The following is a 16,454-nucleotide window of genomic DNA, read 5'->3' on the forward strand; positions in this document are numbered from 1 at the left end:
AACCTGGCACCAAGTTACCTAACTGACCTCATCGACTTGTATAGCCCCATAAGAGCATTTAGATCCTCTAACCAACTGCTCTTAGTGCAACCAAGGCTCCGCCGAAAGACTAGAGTTAGACTTAAATCGCGCTTAAAAACTCACTTGTTTAATCTAGCCTTTTAAGCACATTAGTTCGGACTTCCACCTGGTCTGCATTTGTGCTACATAACTGTAATTGTTTTTGTTGTCTTTTGTTGTAACCTGCATTCCGGCACTTGTGTGAAGCACTTTTGTGGACACTGGTCCTTTTTAAATGTGCTATAGAAATAAACATTGATTGATTGATTGATTGATTGATTGATTGATTGATTGATTGAGAAGAAAATTCTGAAATCAATTAAATCATTGTCTACTTACTTTTAAAATTTAGAATTTTACATTTAAATTTAAAAAGTAGACGTTGTGGGAAGCATTAAGCCACTTTGCTCTGTTTTAAGTGTCGTAATAAGAATTGAATTGAATTGCCCTTTATTTCCATTGCACATGTAAAATTAAATTATGGGTGCTCCACACCAACTGTGGATAAATAAAATATAAGACAGCAGGTATAATTAACAAACAGGAGAAATATATACAATCAAGACGAATCTATTAAAAACAATAGAAAAGGAACACGTTGGAGAAAAGGTTGCAAAGTGCTTGAAAGTAGAGCAAAGGACTTGGTCTGAGTAGAGTCTGTGTGTGATTGGCCTTAGTGATGAGAGTTACTCAGACCATGGCTCATATTGATGAGGTGGGTGGGCAGGGGTGGGTTTTGCGAGGAAAGTGTTTGCTGATAGTGTTTGACCCCTGTGTACCAAACATCATAGCAGTAGGAGAGAACGCTTTCCATTGAGGAGTCGTAGAAGGCCAGTTGCATCTTCCAGTACAGGTTATTCTCCCTGAGGACACAGAGGAAGTGAATCCGCTGCTGGGCCTTCTTTACCGGGGCGATGGTGTTTGTGAAGCCATTCTCCATTTGTAAGGTGGGGAGTGGACCTGCCTGTGCCTCCCAAAGTTCATGATAAGTTGTTTCAGGTCCTCCCTGGACGACCTGCTTGTGGTGTGCTTGTGTGCTCTCTCCCTTTTTTTCTTCTCCCCGCCCTCTGGGTCTGCTTCTGGGAGAGTGAGAGTGTGGCGACCCCTGACCCGGAAGTGTCTCCGCTCAGCAGACAACACACCTGTACCTAATCTTCAACCCAGCTGTCACTAATCAGCCCCCATTTTGGGCTGAGGTAACGGTGTGTCCGAATGGCAGTCGACGCTGGTTTGTACTCGTAAGTAAAGTGTGCTCGTTATTGGTGATGTAGCTTTAGCTGGTTAACCTGCTCATCTGTTGTTGTTGCTTGTCTTTTAGGAGGAAAAGTATGGGGAGGAGGGTTGGAGAGAAGAAGCTTGCTAGGATTACCACTGGGGAGACTCACCTGCACCACTACTGGGAATTTGGAGAAAAGCACTGTTGGACTATTGCACTTCTTTTCATGTTTAAGACTGTTTTTTTGGGACTGTAAATAAACTCACTGTCTGCTTTGCATCCAGAGCTTCACGACTGAGTCTGTATTTCCCATTACCCGTGATAGGATGTTCAGTTTTCGGTTATTTTCTGAGCACCAAGGGGACAAGTTCTCCAACAGAAACCTGGACTCTCCGTAGCAAGTGTCCAGTTACCAAGACCCTCTGAAGGTCTACTAGAAGATGTGGCCTGGCTCAAAAATGAACAGCTACAAGAAGAAGTGCCCTCCATGGAGAAGGAGACAAGAAGCCAAGATCAAGCCATAATGGAGGGAAGTTAGCCAACTATCGGAGCTGTAGAAAGGTGCGATGATAAAAGAGGTACCTAAAAAGTGCTGTTCATAACTGAAGCCTTGGAAACTCCCAACCAAAGACTCACAGCCTTGGCCAGCTGCTTAAAGAGGTATGCCAGAGAGAAAAAAAAAACAAGCTGAACTCCACTGAACCACCCAAGGAGTACTCTTAGTGGGAGAGCACACTTAAAGACAGCACACTTAAAGGAAAGAGGAACAATTTTTTTGACTGACCAACGCGTTTCGGCTTGTGGCCTTCATCAGGGTCATAGTAACACATACAGGGAGTGCAGAATTATTAGGCAAATGAGTATTTTGTCCACATCATCCTCTTCATGCATGTTGTCTTACTCCAAGCTGTATAGGCTCGAAAGCCTACTACCAATTAAGCATATTAGGTGATGTGCATCTCTGTAATGAGAAGGGGTGTGGTCTAATGACATCAACACCCTATATCAGGTGTGCATAATTATTAGGCAACGTCCTTTCCGTTGGCAAAATGGGTCAAAAGAAGGACTTGACAGGCTCAGAAAAGTCAAAAATAGTGAGATATCTTGCAGAGGGATGCAGCAGTCTCAAAACTGCAAAGCTTCTGAAGCGTGATCATCGAACAATCAAGCGTTTCATTCAAAATAGTCAACAGGGTCGCAAGAAGCGTGTGGAAAAACCAAGGCGCAAAATAACTGCCCATGAACTGAGAAAAGTCAAGCGTGCAGCTGCCAAGATGCCACTTGCCACCAGTTTGGCCATATTTCAGAGCTGCAACATCACTGGAGTGCCCAAAAGCACAAGGTGTGCAATACTCAGAGACATGGCCAAGGTAAGCAAGGCTGAAAGACGACCACCACTGAACAAGACACACAAGCTGAAACGTCAAGACTGGGCCAAGAAATATCTCAAGACTGGTTTTTCTAAGGTTTTATGGACTGATGAAATGAGAGTGAGTCTTGATGGGCCAGATGGATGGGCCCGTGGCTGGATTGGTAAAGGGCAGAGAGCTCCAGTCCCACTCAGACGCCAGCAAGGTGGAGGTGGAGTACTGGTTTGGGCTGGTATCATCAAAGATGAGCTTGTGGGGCCTTTTCAGGTTGAGGATGGAGTCAAGCTCAACTCCCAGTCCTACTGCCAGTTTCTGGAAGACACCTTCTTCAAGCAGTGGTACAGGAAGAAGTCTGCATCCTTCAAGAAAAACATGATTTTCATGCAGGACAATGCTCCATCACACGCGTCCAAGTACTCCACAGCGTGGCTGGCAAGAAAGGGTATAAAAGAAGAAAAACTAATGACATGGCCACCTTGTTCACCTGATCTGAACCCCATTGAGAACCTGTGGTCCATCATCAAATGTGAGATTTACAAGGAGGGAAAACAGTACACCTCTCTGAACAGTGTCTGGGAGGCTGTGGTTGCTGCTGCACGCAATGTTGATGGTGAACAGATCAAAACACTGACAGAATCCATGGATGGCAGGCTTTTGAGTGTCCTTGCAAAGAAAGGTGGCTATATTGGTCGCTGATTTGTTTTTGTTTTGTTTTTGAATGTCAGAAATGTATATTTGTGAATGTGGAGATGTTATATTGGTTTCACTGGTAAAAATAAATAATTGAAATGGGTATATATTTGTTTTTTGTTAAGTTGCCTAATAATTATGCACAGTAATAGTCACCTGCACACACAGATGTCCCCCTAAAATAGCTAAAACTAAAAACAAACTAAAAACTACTTCCAAAAACATTCAGCTTTGATATTAATGAGTTTTTTGGGTTCATTGAGAACATGGTTGTTGTTCAATAATAACATTATTCCTCAAAAATACAACTTGCCTAATAATTCTGCACTCCCTGTAGTAGAAGTGTGCTTCAGAAAACAGAAAAAAATTCAAATGAACCAATCACATCTTCATAGATAAATCAGCTGATATATAACAGGTTGGTATTGGTTAATTGGTTAAGTCATGCCCAAGTAAATACTGGCCTAGATCATTAATGATGAAGACGGGGGGGAGGAGACATAATCCCCACCTGTCTTAAAACAATACATGCATGAAATACATAAGAAGAATATTACAAATATACAAAAATGATTACAAAGGAAAGCATTTAATTATTAATGATCTAGTCCAGTATTTACTTGTGCGTGACTTAAGCAAACCAAAATGATCAAAATTGATGATAATCCAACTTTGGACTACGAATACGTACTGATAAATCTCAACCTGATGAATTAGCTGTGAGCAACCATGTTTTGGCTTACTGTGCAATTTTACAAACCCCTACTCTTTCAAGGTACTACTCTCTAGAAGTATCTCTGGACAAGCTAGCATATTGCAGACACGCTTGTTAGAAGGAGTGGTTCACTAGCTACCCCAGCTCTTCATGTGCAACATATTTTAGAATAATGTTGGGGTGAATTTGATCAAAGCATGGTAATTTTAAGCCAGTACTGCTACCTGATGTATCCCTCCACACTGCTTTGTCCTCTGAGCTGGTCCTCCATCAGGTAGGTGTTGTGGGACGATGAGATGAAATAATGACAGAGTGGCTGAGTCATGTCCTGAAAGATCCCCCTCTGCTGTGGGTTAAAAATGGAGCCTTCAGCTGAGCCGAGGTACATCAAAAAGCCATCAAATGTCATGGCATTCATGCGCTTGGCTGGAATGACAGTAAGATGGTGTCAATGGTGTAATGTGCTAACTGTACCATAAAATCTCATGAGGGAATAGACTGATCCTAATGTCATAAAAATTATATTCAAACAAAACATCAAGATGCAGTGTATTCTTTACAATGTGTGCACCTTTGTCCGAGGGTTCATAGCACTCAATGAGCTGCTTAGCATGCAGTTGGATATCATCCCCCTCAAGCTGTTCCTCTCTAAGGAAGTCCTCCAGGTTGCTTTGGGATAGCTTCTGACCATCAACAGAGTATTCCTGAAATACCTTCAGTACATCCTCTCGCTGAGTCAACATCTTGTAGAAGAGCACAAACTCATCATTCTCCAGGGTACCTGATTGGGACTTATCAGCCATCTGAGACAAGAGGCAAAAAATGTGTACTGTAGCCAGGTGGACAGATGCATCAAAGTGTAAGATCTTGTTGAGAAATAAATATATATTCTTAATGCTTATTTGCTGATTAGATTGTTTTATGAGAGGCCCAAACTTCAGTGTAAAACTAGGTCGCAGGCTGACAGGAAACTGCATGCTTTTGCAAAAATAGGAGCTGCAGGCCGAAAGTGAAACTAAGTAGAGTGTTTGATCGAAACTTAAAGTGTGTGTGACGTCTAGATGAAGTATATAAATAACCAAGCTTCCTGTTTTTGCCTGAGACTTGAGCTGGCGTTGCTGTGTGTGCCTAGTCTCCATATTCTGGAATATGTCAAATTAAAGATCTTTTGAGTTAGACCACTTTGAGCCGTGTCTTTCTTGTTCGTTGAAGAATACAAAGAACTGGATTTAATAATCTCCTAATCCTAGTACCAAGAAAATTACAACAGAACCCAAACAACCTTAATACTGAATATTTAAATCACAGGAATGTGTATACTTTGTTAGTATACACATTTAGTACAGGTCTCTCACTGTAAAAAGGTGGTGAGCATGATGTTCATTCATGTCCACATTCATCATCTTCAGCAGGTCTTGCACTTCCTTAAAGTTCATCCTGCCATCATTGTTCTTGTCTGCCTTTTTGAACCATTCACCAATCCATCTGAGTACAACAATCAAGGAACTTTCTAATAAAACTTTTTTTTTGCTACAGTAATGGTACAATGGTCACTGTAAAGATAGACAGACAGATACCTTATTGATCTCACAAGGGAAATTGTTACCTAACAGCATCATGACAAAGAATAAAAATAGTAAAGTCACAATAAACACCACAATTAAAAGAGTCACAGGGGCCTGGTAAGGGCCTATACTATGACAAAGTGCAGTATGTCTATCTATCTATCTATCTATCTATCTATCTATCTATCTATCTATCTATCTATCTATCTATCTATCTATCTATCTATCTATCTATCTATCTATCTATATCCCAAGGTCCCAAGGTCAAAATGGGAGATGCCTCCAAGGGTGGTGGAGAATGACCGAGCTAAGATCCTGTGGGACTTCCAGATACAGACGGACAAAATGGTGGTGGCTAACCAACCGGACATAGTGGTGGTAGACAAACAGAAGAAGACGGCCGTAGTGATCGATGTAGCGGTTCCGAATGACAGCAATATCAGGAAGAAGGAACACGAGAAGCTGGAGAAATACCAAGGGCTCAGAGAAGAGCTCGAGAGGATGTGGAGGATGAAGGTAACGGTGGTCCCAGTGGTAATCGGAGCACTCGGTGCGGTGACTCCCAAGCTAGGCGAGTGGCTCCAGCAGATCCCGGGAACAACATCGGAGATCTCTGTCCAGAAGAGCACAGTCCTGGGAACAGCTAAGATACTGCACAGGACCCTCAAGCTCCCAGGCCTCTGGTAGAGGACCCAAGCTTGAAGGATAAACCGCCCGCAGGGGCGTGCTGGGTGTTTTTTTTTTTTTATATATATATGTAAAGTACCTCTATTGCTTAAGCATTAAGCATATTGCTACTATCTCTACTTTCAAGATTAGGCTTAAAACTTTCCTTTTTGCTAAAGCATATAGTTAGAGCTGGACCAGGTGACCCTGAATCCTCCCTTAGTTATGCTGCAATAGGTGTAGGCTGCCGGGGGATTCCCATGATGCATTGAGTTTTTCCTTTCCAGTCACCTTTCTCACTCACTATGTATTAACAGACCTCTCTGCATTGAATCATATCTGTTATTAACCTCTGTCTCTCTTCCACAGCATGTCTTTTATCCTGTCTTCCTTCTCTCACCCCAATCAATCACAGCAGATGGCCGCCCCTCCCTGAGCCTGGTTCTGCCGGAGGTTTCTTCCTGTTAAAAGGGAGTTTTTCCTTCCCACTTTTGCCAAAGTGCTTGCTCATAGGGGGTCATATGATTGTTGGGTTTTTCTCTGTATCTATGAAGCGCCTTGAGGCGACTTATGTTGTGATTTGGCGCTATATAAATAAAATTGAATTGAATTGAATTGAATTAAGCCACTGCACTGAGCAGCGGTCACAAGGTGGTTGGTGTCTGTCGTGGTGGTAACCCCCGAACCAAATGGTGGACACCAGAGGTGAAGGGAGCCACCAGGCTGAAGAAGGCTTGGCTAGCCTGTGGTACTGTGGAGACAGCTGATAGATACTGACAGGCCAAGCGGAACGTGGCTCAGGCAGTGGTTGAAGCAAAAACTTGGGTGTGGGAGGAGCTTGGAGAAGCCATGGAAAAGAATTTTGGACTGCCTTGAAGAGATTCTGGCAAACTGTCAGGCGACTCAGAAAAGGAAAGTGGTGCTCTACCTGCACTGTGTATAGTGCGGGTCGAGCACTGCTGACTTTGACTGAGAAAATTGTAGGAAGGAATACTTTGAGGACCTCCTTAATCCCACTGGCACATCTTCCGTGGAGGTGGCATCTGGGAACGAGGGGGGCAACTCGCTTATCTCCAGGGGTGAAGTCACTAAGGTAGCTAAACAACTCCTTGGTGGCACGGCCCATTGGGTGGATGAGTTCCTAAATGATCTGGACGTTGTATGGCTGTCTTGGTTGACATGCCTCTTTAGTGTTGTGTGGAGCTCAGGGGCGGTACATCTGGATCAGCAGACTGGTGTGGTGGAAAGGAAAGTCCTTGGATACAGGAGGAACAATGTGTTTTTTGTCCTGGTCGTGGGACACTGGATCAGCTCTTTATCCTCTTGAGGATACTTGAGGGTGCATAGGAGTTTGCCCAACCAGTTTAAATGTTGTTTGTGGATTTGGGGAAGGCATTCAACCATGTCCCTCGGAGTGTCCTGTGGGAGGTGCTTCAGGAGTATGCGTTGCCATTCAATCCTTACACAACTGTTGCAAGAGCTTGGTCCACATAGCCGGCAATAAGTCAGACTTATTTCAGGTGGTTGATGGACTCCGCCAGGGCTGCCCTTTGTCACCTATTCTGTTTGTAATTTTTAGGCCATGGTCCTCAGCTGGAAAAGGGTCCCCACTCCGGGACAGTATCTTGGGGTCTTGTTCACGAGTGACAGGAGCAGGGGATGGATTGGTGGTGCGGCTGCAGTGATGCAGATCCTGTACTGGTCCATTGTGGTAAAGAGAGCACTGAGTGTAAAGTAGAGCTGTTGCTCCTCTACATTGAAAAGGTGGTTTGGGCATTTGAAAATGATGCCTCCTGGGTGAGGTGTTCTGGGCATGTCCAACCCGGGGCAAACCCAGGACATGCTGGAGGGATTATATCTCTTTGAGGAGGTGGCCGGGGAGAGGGAGGTCTGGGCTTCTCTTTTTAGGCTGCTGCCCCCCTGACCTGGGCCCAGATAAGCAGAAGAAGATGGATGGATGGATGGATGGATGGATGGTGATAAAAATTAAAGAAAGGTAGAAATGAAGTTAGTTAAAAACAGTAAAAGTAAGACTGATAATTTGTAAGAGAGATGTGCAAATTGCATGAAGGTATAAATACAAAAATAATTTTGGGATCTTATGTGTGACAATGTAGTAGTACAGGTAAAGCAAAGCCGGGAGCATTGAAGGTGGATTCAAGTACGTCCATGGTGTAAATATGAAGAGAAATGGAGTAGTACTCTTGAGTATATGAATAATACTATGGCAATGACAAGACTGTCAGAAAGAATCACAAGTTTGAAACAGGCCAGCTGTTCCAGCTTCCCAAAAGGCACCTGAAGGACTCCTTGTGGGACACCACATGCCAGAGAGGCTGAGGAAGATACAGAGTCACCAAAGTGGACTGAGAAAGTTCTCTCCTGAACCACTCAAAAGCTGTACCCTTGATGCCCACATGGTATTCTAAATGGGACATGAGATGGTCTACTGCAGGAGTCCCCAACTCCAGGCCTCGAGGGCCAGTGTCCTGCAGGTTTTAGATCTCACCCTGGGTCTGCACACCTGAATCAAATGATTAGTTCATTACCAGGCCTCTGGAGAACTGCAAGACATGTTGAGGAGGTAATGTAGCCATTTGAATCAGCTGTGTTGGATCATGGACACATCTAAAAACTGCAGGACACCGGCCCTCGAGGCCTGGAGTTGGGGACCCCTGGTCTACTATATCAAAAGCAGCAGTCAGAGCAGGTCAAGGAGAAACTACTGCTGACCAATAAGGACATTAAAGGCTCACCTCAGTTTTGCCAGAAAACATCTTGATGATCCACAAGACTTTTGGGAATATATTCTCTGGACTGATGAGACAAAAGCAGAACTTTTTGGAAGGTGTTTGTCCCCATTATATCTGGGGTAAAAGTAACACAGTTGTAACACACCTTTTAAGAAAATGAACATGGGGGTGGGGGGTCATAGTTTGGTCCCGCCTTCACTGTTGTGATTGGTGTGGGGGTAGGGACAGGCTTAGGGCGTCGGGGGGTTCCCCGGAGGCATCTTCCTTGGGGGGCTCAACCCGGGGTAGCGGTTATGTCCGGTTGGGGGCTCTTTTGGCTCTCGAGTGACTGTTTCCTCGTGGCTGCATGTAGCGGGGCTAGGGGAGAGTCTGTGCTGACGGATGTGGGTTACTGACCTGGTAGCCTGGCTGCCCCTGGGTGGGTCCGGGATGGGCGTGAGGTTCTGGGGGCGCTCCGTCTCTGGGCTGGGGCCCTGGCCGGGCCTCGGGGCCTTGGGTCCTGGTTTGTGTGTTGCCGGGGTTGTCGGCGGGTGGGTGCATGGGGGCCCATCCCTGGCGCAGGGTTCCGCCGGTGCGTCGAGCCACCTGGGGGGCTCTTCAACTGGTGGGGGAGATTGTCACACCTTGCAGGAGCTTTCCTCTCCTCAGGAACTCTCTGCAGGAGGGGGAGATACAGGAGAGGTGGAGGAAGATCTCAGCCTGGGTGTTTATTGTCTCATGTAGTCTGGAAGATGAGTGGATGGTGGGGTGGGTGCAGTTTTCTCTGTGGTGGGGTTGGGTGGACTGTCCCGGGCTCTGTCGGGCCGGGGGGCGCTGCTGCGCTGGGCCCCGGTCTGGATGGGCCTGGGCCCCCTTTCCCTGGCGGGTCGCGGAGTATGGGAGTGCCTACTGGGGTCAGCGGGGGAGCTGGCCCCAGGGAAGGGTCACCTGCCCCTCCCTTCCTTCCCTCCCCATCTCCAGCTGCCTCCCTCTTCCCGCTCCACCACAACCACCCACACATGCAGGGCCTTGGAGTAGGGGTATGTCACCAGGGTGCAGAGGAGGCTACTCCCCCCTCTGTCCCCTTCTGGCTGCCTCTGCCTCAATTTTATCCCACAACTTAGACATTCACATTATTCACACTCTCATTACACATACATATAGGATCTTGGGGGTGGGCACGATACACAGAGTCCAAATTACCATCAGGGTGTACACCCCACCCCTGGCATCGTTGCCCACCTCTCAATTTTAAATACACGTAGACATTGAGGGCTAGTAGGAGGGACCATGCGCTTACCTGCTGCTCTCTGGCAGGTAGCTCCATGCCCTCCTGGGTTTTAAATGCACCTTAGAACACACATGCATCAACACTACAATGAGCGGGTGGAGGGAGGTTTGGAGTCTTCTCTCACCCCCGTTCTCTGCGGCCTGCTAGAGCGGGGGGGCTAGGAGGAGTTGGCCGTCCGACTGCGGTCTGGAGTGTGGGGCCTCACTGCTGCTGCGGAGTCGGGGCGGTCTGCCTCTCCCCACCGCAGGGAAAAGGGTAACACCACCTGGGTCTGGGTGCAGTTCCCCCCTCCAGGGGCAAGGGTACCTAGACCCGGTTTGTAGAGTACGCTTGGGGAGTGTGATTGTGTGTACAGCGTCTCTTTATGTCTGTCTCCACGTTGGTTGAGTGTGGAGTAAGTGCATATGAGAGCATGAGGGTGGGAATGGATGTTTGTGTCTGTGTGTGCCTGTATGTCTGTGTCTATATGTCAGGTTGGGTGTCAGGCGCCACCTCTCTGGGGACACCTCAGGCCCTCCAAGGTTTGGAGGCCTATCTCCCCCCACCACCACTTCCCCTGCCAGTGGCGGACTCCCTCAGGTGTTGGTGCGTTGGTGGTTCTTTGTGTCTGGGGGTGGGCGTCCGGGTACACACCGGCTCACTCCTTGGCGGCCACTTATCGGGGCCTGGAGCCTGGGGCTCGCTCGGGCCACTTCGGAGGTGGGGTGCCCCCGGCCTCTCGGCCTGGGGCTCGGTCACTCAGGCACAGCTGGCTGCCGGCGGAGCTCACGGGCGTGTCACTGCAACCCCCCCTGGCTTCTGCTCTGCGGCTGCTGAGTGAGCCCTCATCTGGGACTCTCCTCAGCTCTTACTGGGACAGTGGCGCGGCTGCCCCTCTGTTGGTCTTCCTTGGTCTCTTGTGTTCTGGGGGCCTCTGGATGTCTGGAGTTTTGATCTCCTCCATACCTGCTTCATACCCTGGAGGACGGGGCTGTGGCCCCCCCACACTCCCTAGCAGATCGTTACATGGAGAAACCTTTGGAATGCAAGCATGCTGATCCACACAGGTGTGCACACAGGTGTACACACGGGTATTCACAGACGCGGACTACAGCTTTCCTGGCTGCTGCCTCAAAGCACATTGTGCGCTGTCTATCTTGCGTGCTGCACAATATCGTTTATTATTTAGTATCTACTGATATCTACTGCTAGCTAGTTTATTGTGATGGTGCCGTTTTTTTTATTATGTTGCTCTTTGTTGTTTGCTTTCTCTTCTGTTTTTTTTCTCCATACAGGTGACCCAGGTGTTTTTTTTTTCTTTCTTCCCCCCCTTCTCACCGTCTCTTCTCCCCTTTGGTTTTCTTTCTCTCCCTCTCTTTCTTTCATTCTTTCTCCCTGTCCTATCCCCCAGTCATGTCTGTCCCGTTTATAGCAACTGAAAATAAAATAAATTCATAATTATAATAAAGGTCAATCAAATGGACCAATATGGCAAGGCAATGATGATCCACTTGGTAAAATAAATCCGCTTGGCATCTTTCTTGGCCTTAAGACAACAATTCTGATGCTAAAGATCCAAACGGGACACAAAAAAAAAGAAAAAAAAAAAGAAAAGAAAATGAACATCATATTAACAGTAAAAAAAATGGTGATGGTGGTCTGGGGCTGTTTTGCTGCCTCAGGACGTGGAAAACTTTCTGTGGTAAATGAAACCATGAATTCTGCTGTCAAATAAAACATCCTAAAAGAGAATGTCCGGTCATCTGTTCATGACCTCAAGCTGAAGTGCACTTGGGTTCTACAGCAGAGTAATGATCCAGCAAGTCCACCTCTGAATGGCTTAAGAAAAACAAAATGAAGACTTTGGAGTGGCCTAGTCAAAGTCCTGAGCTGAATCTGATTGAGATGCTGTGGCATGAACTTAGAAAGGCGGTTTGTGCTCGAAAACCCTCCAAAGTGGTTGAATTACAACAATTCTACAGAGATGAGTGTGCCAAAATTCCTGCATCACGCTATAAAAGACTCATTGCCAGTTACTGCAAACACTTGATTGCAGTTGTTGCTGCTAAGGGTGGCCCCACCAGTTATTAGGTTTAGGGGCAATCACTTCACACCAGGCCATGCAGGTTTGGAGTTCTTCCCCTTTAGGGTTTCCCCCTTAATAATAAACACCTTCATTTAGAAACTGCATTTTGTTTACTTGTGTAAACCCGACTGCTCATCACTTCCATGTTACCTGCACTGGCTGCTGGCTGAGGTCAGCATACATGTAGCTGTAAGATCACACTGGGTTTTTCGCCAGTTTTGTGTTCGCCTGCTATCTGTTCAGACGTTTGCAAAGAGCTGACATTTTGATAGCAGTATACTGCAGTTTCTTTCCTTGACATACTTTATTACTGTGTTTTCATGCAATAAAAATAAACCCCAAATCTCCACTCCCGAAACGTTGTAGACCCGGCACTATAGTTCTCCTCTCTGCACACAAAAGAGTAGCACATGTCTGCAGGAAGAAGAAGAAGATATGTTTATTTTTTTTCTCTTTCTATCTGACATGCAAATGTGATTATAAGATTACTGAGTTTAGTACAGTAACTCATTACATTACTGTATTACTGAAAAATGTAATGTGATGTAATGTACACCCAACACAAATTCTTTATATATAGTTAGGTTGACCGCATATGTATGTAAACTGAGTGAAGGATACTGATCGAGTTTCTCCCTCTCACCCATGTTTTCCACATTCTCAATCAGTTTCCTCATGCCCCATATCCAGGACTGTGCTTCCTCAGCTGACTCGGCCACCAGGTCCAAATTGCCCCTGCGACCGCGAAAGACCAATGTGAAGCATCTGTCAGGTGGGAACTCATCTGCAATACTGAGGAGGACCTCACTCTGGTGCCCCTCTCGAACTGCTTCCACATCATTCACAGAAACTAGGAACAAAGAAAGTGGAATTTAGGAGGTTTTAGACACAAAAATAAAGCAAAAAAAAAAGAAAAATTGTGCCAGATTGTGAGCATGCTTAATGCCAAGAGCTTGTGACCCGCACACACATATACTTGTAAGCAAAACGCCCACTGTTGGATCAGGTGTATTAGGTCATTTTTCCACTGGTTCTTTAATTATAACTGTTCTCTTACATGTGGAGCGGACATTGCCAGTCTTCTTAGACTGGTACCAGATGGTCATGAAGTCATCCTCCAGCTTGAAATATCGCTGCTTCTTCCAGTTACGAGACTTAATTTTCCTCATCATCGCCCCCACCAGCATGGCCTGGAGGTTATCATCCCCCTGACTACCTGTGTAAAAGAGACAGTCATCACAAATAAAAAAATAAAGCATGGTTCGAAGAAATTTAAATGCAAACATGCCATGTTTAATTTTAATTTCAAGTTTCTGACAGGCTAATGTGAAGTTCCATCACACATCCAAAGCGTTATGACACTGTCTAGACATCTACTACTGAATAGATATGCTAAACAAAAAAGATTATTGTGCATCTTAAATGTGAATTTTAAAAAAAAGAACATTTCATTTAAGTCAGGTTTAGCAAAATAAGATTTAGTTTGTTTCATCTGTGAATCAAATATTAAGCAGATATTCTACTCACATTTGTATCATTTGTGTTCTTTGATTATCTTTCTAAAATCAGAGTGACAAGAATGACGCTATAATGAACTGTTTAAAATGAATCAGATGTTCCAGTGTACACACACAGGAAAAAGGTCAGGGGGGAAAAGGAACATGTACTTATTAATCAAACAAAGTTACCCCAGCAGGCATAAACAAGACGTGAGCTGACTTACGGAGGCCATTTCCTGTGGAAGCCATTTGTTGTGTGGTCACTCTGCCATCTAAAGGGCATAACATAGCAGTCAGTGCAAGGAAAGGAGAAAAGCTCTGACTGTAAAAAATGCCTTGTTTCAAGTAACTCTTAGACGTCCTTTCTAGACGTCACATGTGCCGAGATGACCTCTGGCATCAACTTTATTGACATCCAATCACCTGATGTCCAGCCACACCCTGTTACCCTCTTTCTCTCTCATTTTTCAGCTACCAGGTCAGAGATTACTTCATTTAAATCATCTTATTACTCTGGTTACATTTCTCATGGACATAATGTGCAGACTCTCAGCGTTCATCCACATTCGAATTGGATCAGCGGTTTGGGCCTCTTTTTAAAGGGACGACAATTAACTGGACAGTTGACTCAAAGGCCATTTTATGGGCAGGTGTGGTCAGCTCCTTTGTTATGTCATTGTCAATTAAGCAGATAAAAGTCCTGGAGTTGATTTGAGGTGTGGTGCTTGCATTTGTAAAATGTTGCTGTAAACTGACAACATGCAGTCAAAGGAGCTCCCCATGCAGGTAAAACAAGCCATCCTCGAGCTGTGAAAACAGAAAAACATCTAAGAATTTGCTACGATATTAGGAGTGGTAACCAGCAGTTTGTTAAAGCAAAGAAGTGGGATATTCTTGAATGGTCAAGTCACTCGCCTGATATTAACCCAATGAACAGACAGAAAGGCCCTCAAACAAGCAGCTCTCATTAGCTCAGTCACAGATAGATTCAAATGATTTTTTTCAGCGTAATCATATATTTATATACTTGACATGACATGAATATACCGTTTCTCTTTATGATTGTATGATCTCTCAATACTTCCTTTTAACGCAACCCCATATGAATATCATGATTCCAATATGATTACGTTTTAACTCAGTTACATAGGAATACTTGTTCTCTTCATGGGTCTGTGGTTCAAACACAATATACTCTATATGGTTCCTTATATTAAATCATACATGGTAAAGTCAGACATTCCCTAAATGTTTGCTTAGTCATTCTGACCATACACTAAAAGCTTGTCCGCCTCAGACAAGATGTGGGCGTTGTGCCATTGCTACGTTCTCAGTTAACACAAACAATAGCAGCACAGAAGCACACACTGTCATGGTCCTGAGTCTGTGTGTTGTGTTTTGTGTTTCTTTGTGCTTTTGTTATTCTGATTAGGTATCCCAGTATTATTCGCCGTTTTGTTAGGTTTCTGTTCTGTGCCTGTCCTGCTCCCTCCTTCCATGTCCCCCCCTGTCTGTCCATGATGTCATTAAGCCTGCTTATGAGTCTGCGTCTGTGTCTCTGTCTGTCATAACACGTAAGTAACGCGTAAGTAACGCGTTACAGTAACTAGGTTATTATTGTGGTAACGAGCACGGTAACTAGTTATTATGCCAAAACCGGGAACGCGTTACTCGTTACTGGGATTCAGATAGGCTCGTTATTCGTTACTTCGTGTGGTGGCTATCGCGGAGCTTCCACAGATTCAGCAACATTAGCAAGTGGTGGAGGCCAGCAGGTGGATGAGAGAAAGGGAGGAAGGAGGAGGAGAGACCCGAGGCGGCCGCCGGTCCGAGTATCAGGTGAACTGAACTTCAGGTAAGAAGTTATGACCTGCAGTCTATCTGGGTCAGATATGAACCAAGTTTAGGTGGAGTTTATTTTCGTTATGCTGGGTACTAGCTAGTATGACGGAGTTTCTATACAGCTGGGTGGTGCTATGATGTTACTGATAGTTAACTTTATTTTATTCATAAGGTTAGGTAGTAGAGTTGCCAACTGTCCTGTAAAACGACGGAATCATCTCGTATTCAGAGAAAATGTTATTCGTTTCTTATTGAGGTGAAAAGAAACACAGTTTGTCCCGTAATTCAGCTACAATGAAAAAGGCACAAAGCTGGAGTTATTCTGTGTCTTTGCTGCACAGCTGCCTCTTCTTCTCTCATTCTCTCCCCTCCCTCTCCTGTTTCTACTTCAATCATGAAACTGATCAATGATCAGCTGATCGTCTCTCTTGTTTGTTTATCGCTAACTTTGCGCCAGAAAGAGGAAACCAGCAGATTTCGCGCTAAACAACAGCAGCACGTTTAAGCTTGATCAGCTGTTGTTAGAATTTATTTAATATTAATTTCTAGTATCAGCTGATGTTTGCTGGAGCCACAGCTGTAAAGCTGCTGGTCATGATATGGTTTGGATATGTGGTGAGAGGGAAACATGAAGATGAAACCAGGAGACGTCCTTACTGGATCATCAGAGCTGAACAGGTGATGGAGAAACAGGTTTACCTTTTAGGTGACATGAATGAGTTGAAGTTATGAACTGTTTCTGA

The 16,454-nt window shown here is 45.1% G+C and overlaps 1 protein-coding gene across 2 annotated transcripts in view; it reads right to left on the reverse strand.

Annotated features, from left to right (window-relative positions):
• plcd4a (phospholipase C, delta 4a) overlaps positions 1-14,118 on the reverse strand; it is a 48,496-nt gene extending 34,378 nt beyond the window's left edge. For both annotated transcript variants that reach the window (XM_085348841.1, XM_085348840.1), the window contains exons 1-6: positions 14,094-14,118; positions 13,428-13,586; positions 12,992-13,220; positions 5,407-5,536; positions 4,623-4,854; positions 4,276-4,477 (exon numbers count right to left, since the gene is read on the reverse strand). In XM_085348841.1, coding sequence (XP_085204967.1) covers positions 4,276-4,477; positions 4,623-4,854; positions 5,407-5,536; positions 12,992-13,220; positions 13,428-13,586; positions 14,094-14,118 — 977 coding nt within the window. The remainder of the gene's footprint in view (positions 1-4,275; positions 4,478-4,622; positions 4,855-5,406; positions 5,537-12,991; positions 13,221-13,427; positions 13,587-14,093) is intronic.
• Between the last annotated feature and the right edge of the window lie 2,336 nt (positions 14,119-16,454).

This window comes from Diplotaxodon limnothrissa, linkage group LG23 (assembly GCF_057381915.1).
Source record: "Diplotaxodon limnothrissa isolate DT_005_m linkage group LG23, D_limnothrissa_male_GT1.1, whole genome shotgun sequence".
NCBI lineage: Eukaryota > Metazoa > Chordata > Actinopteri > Cichliformes > Cichlidae > Diplotaxodon > Diplotaxodon limnothrissa.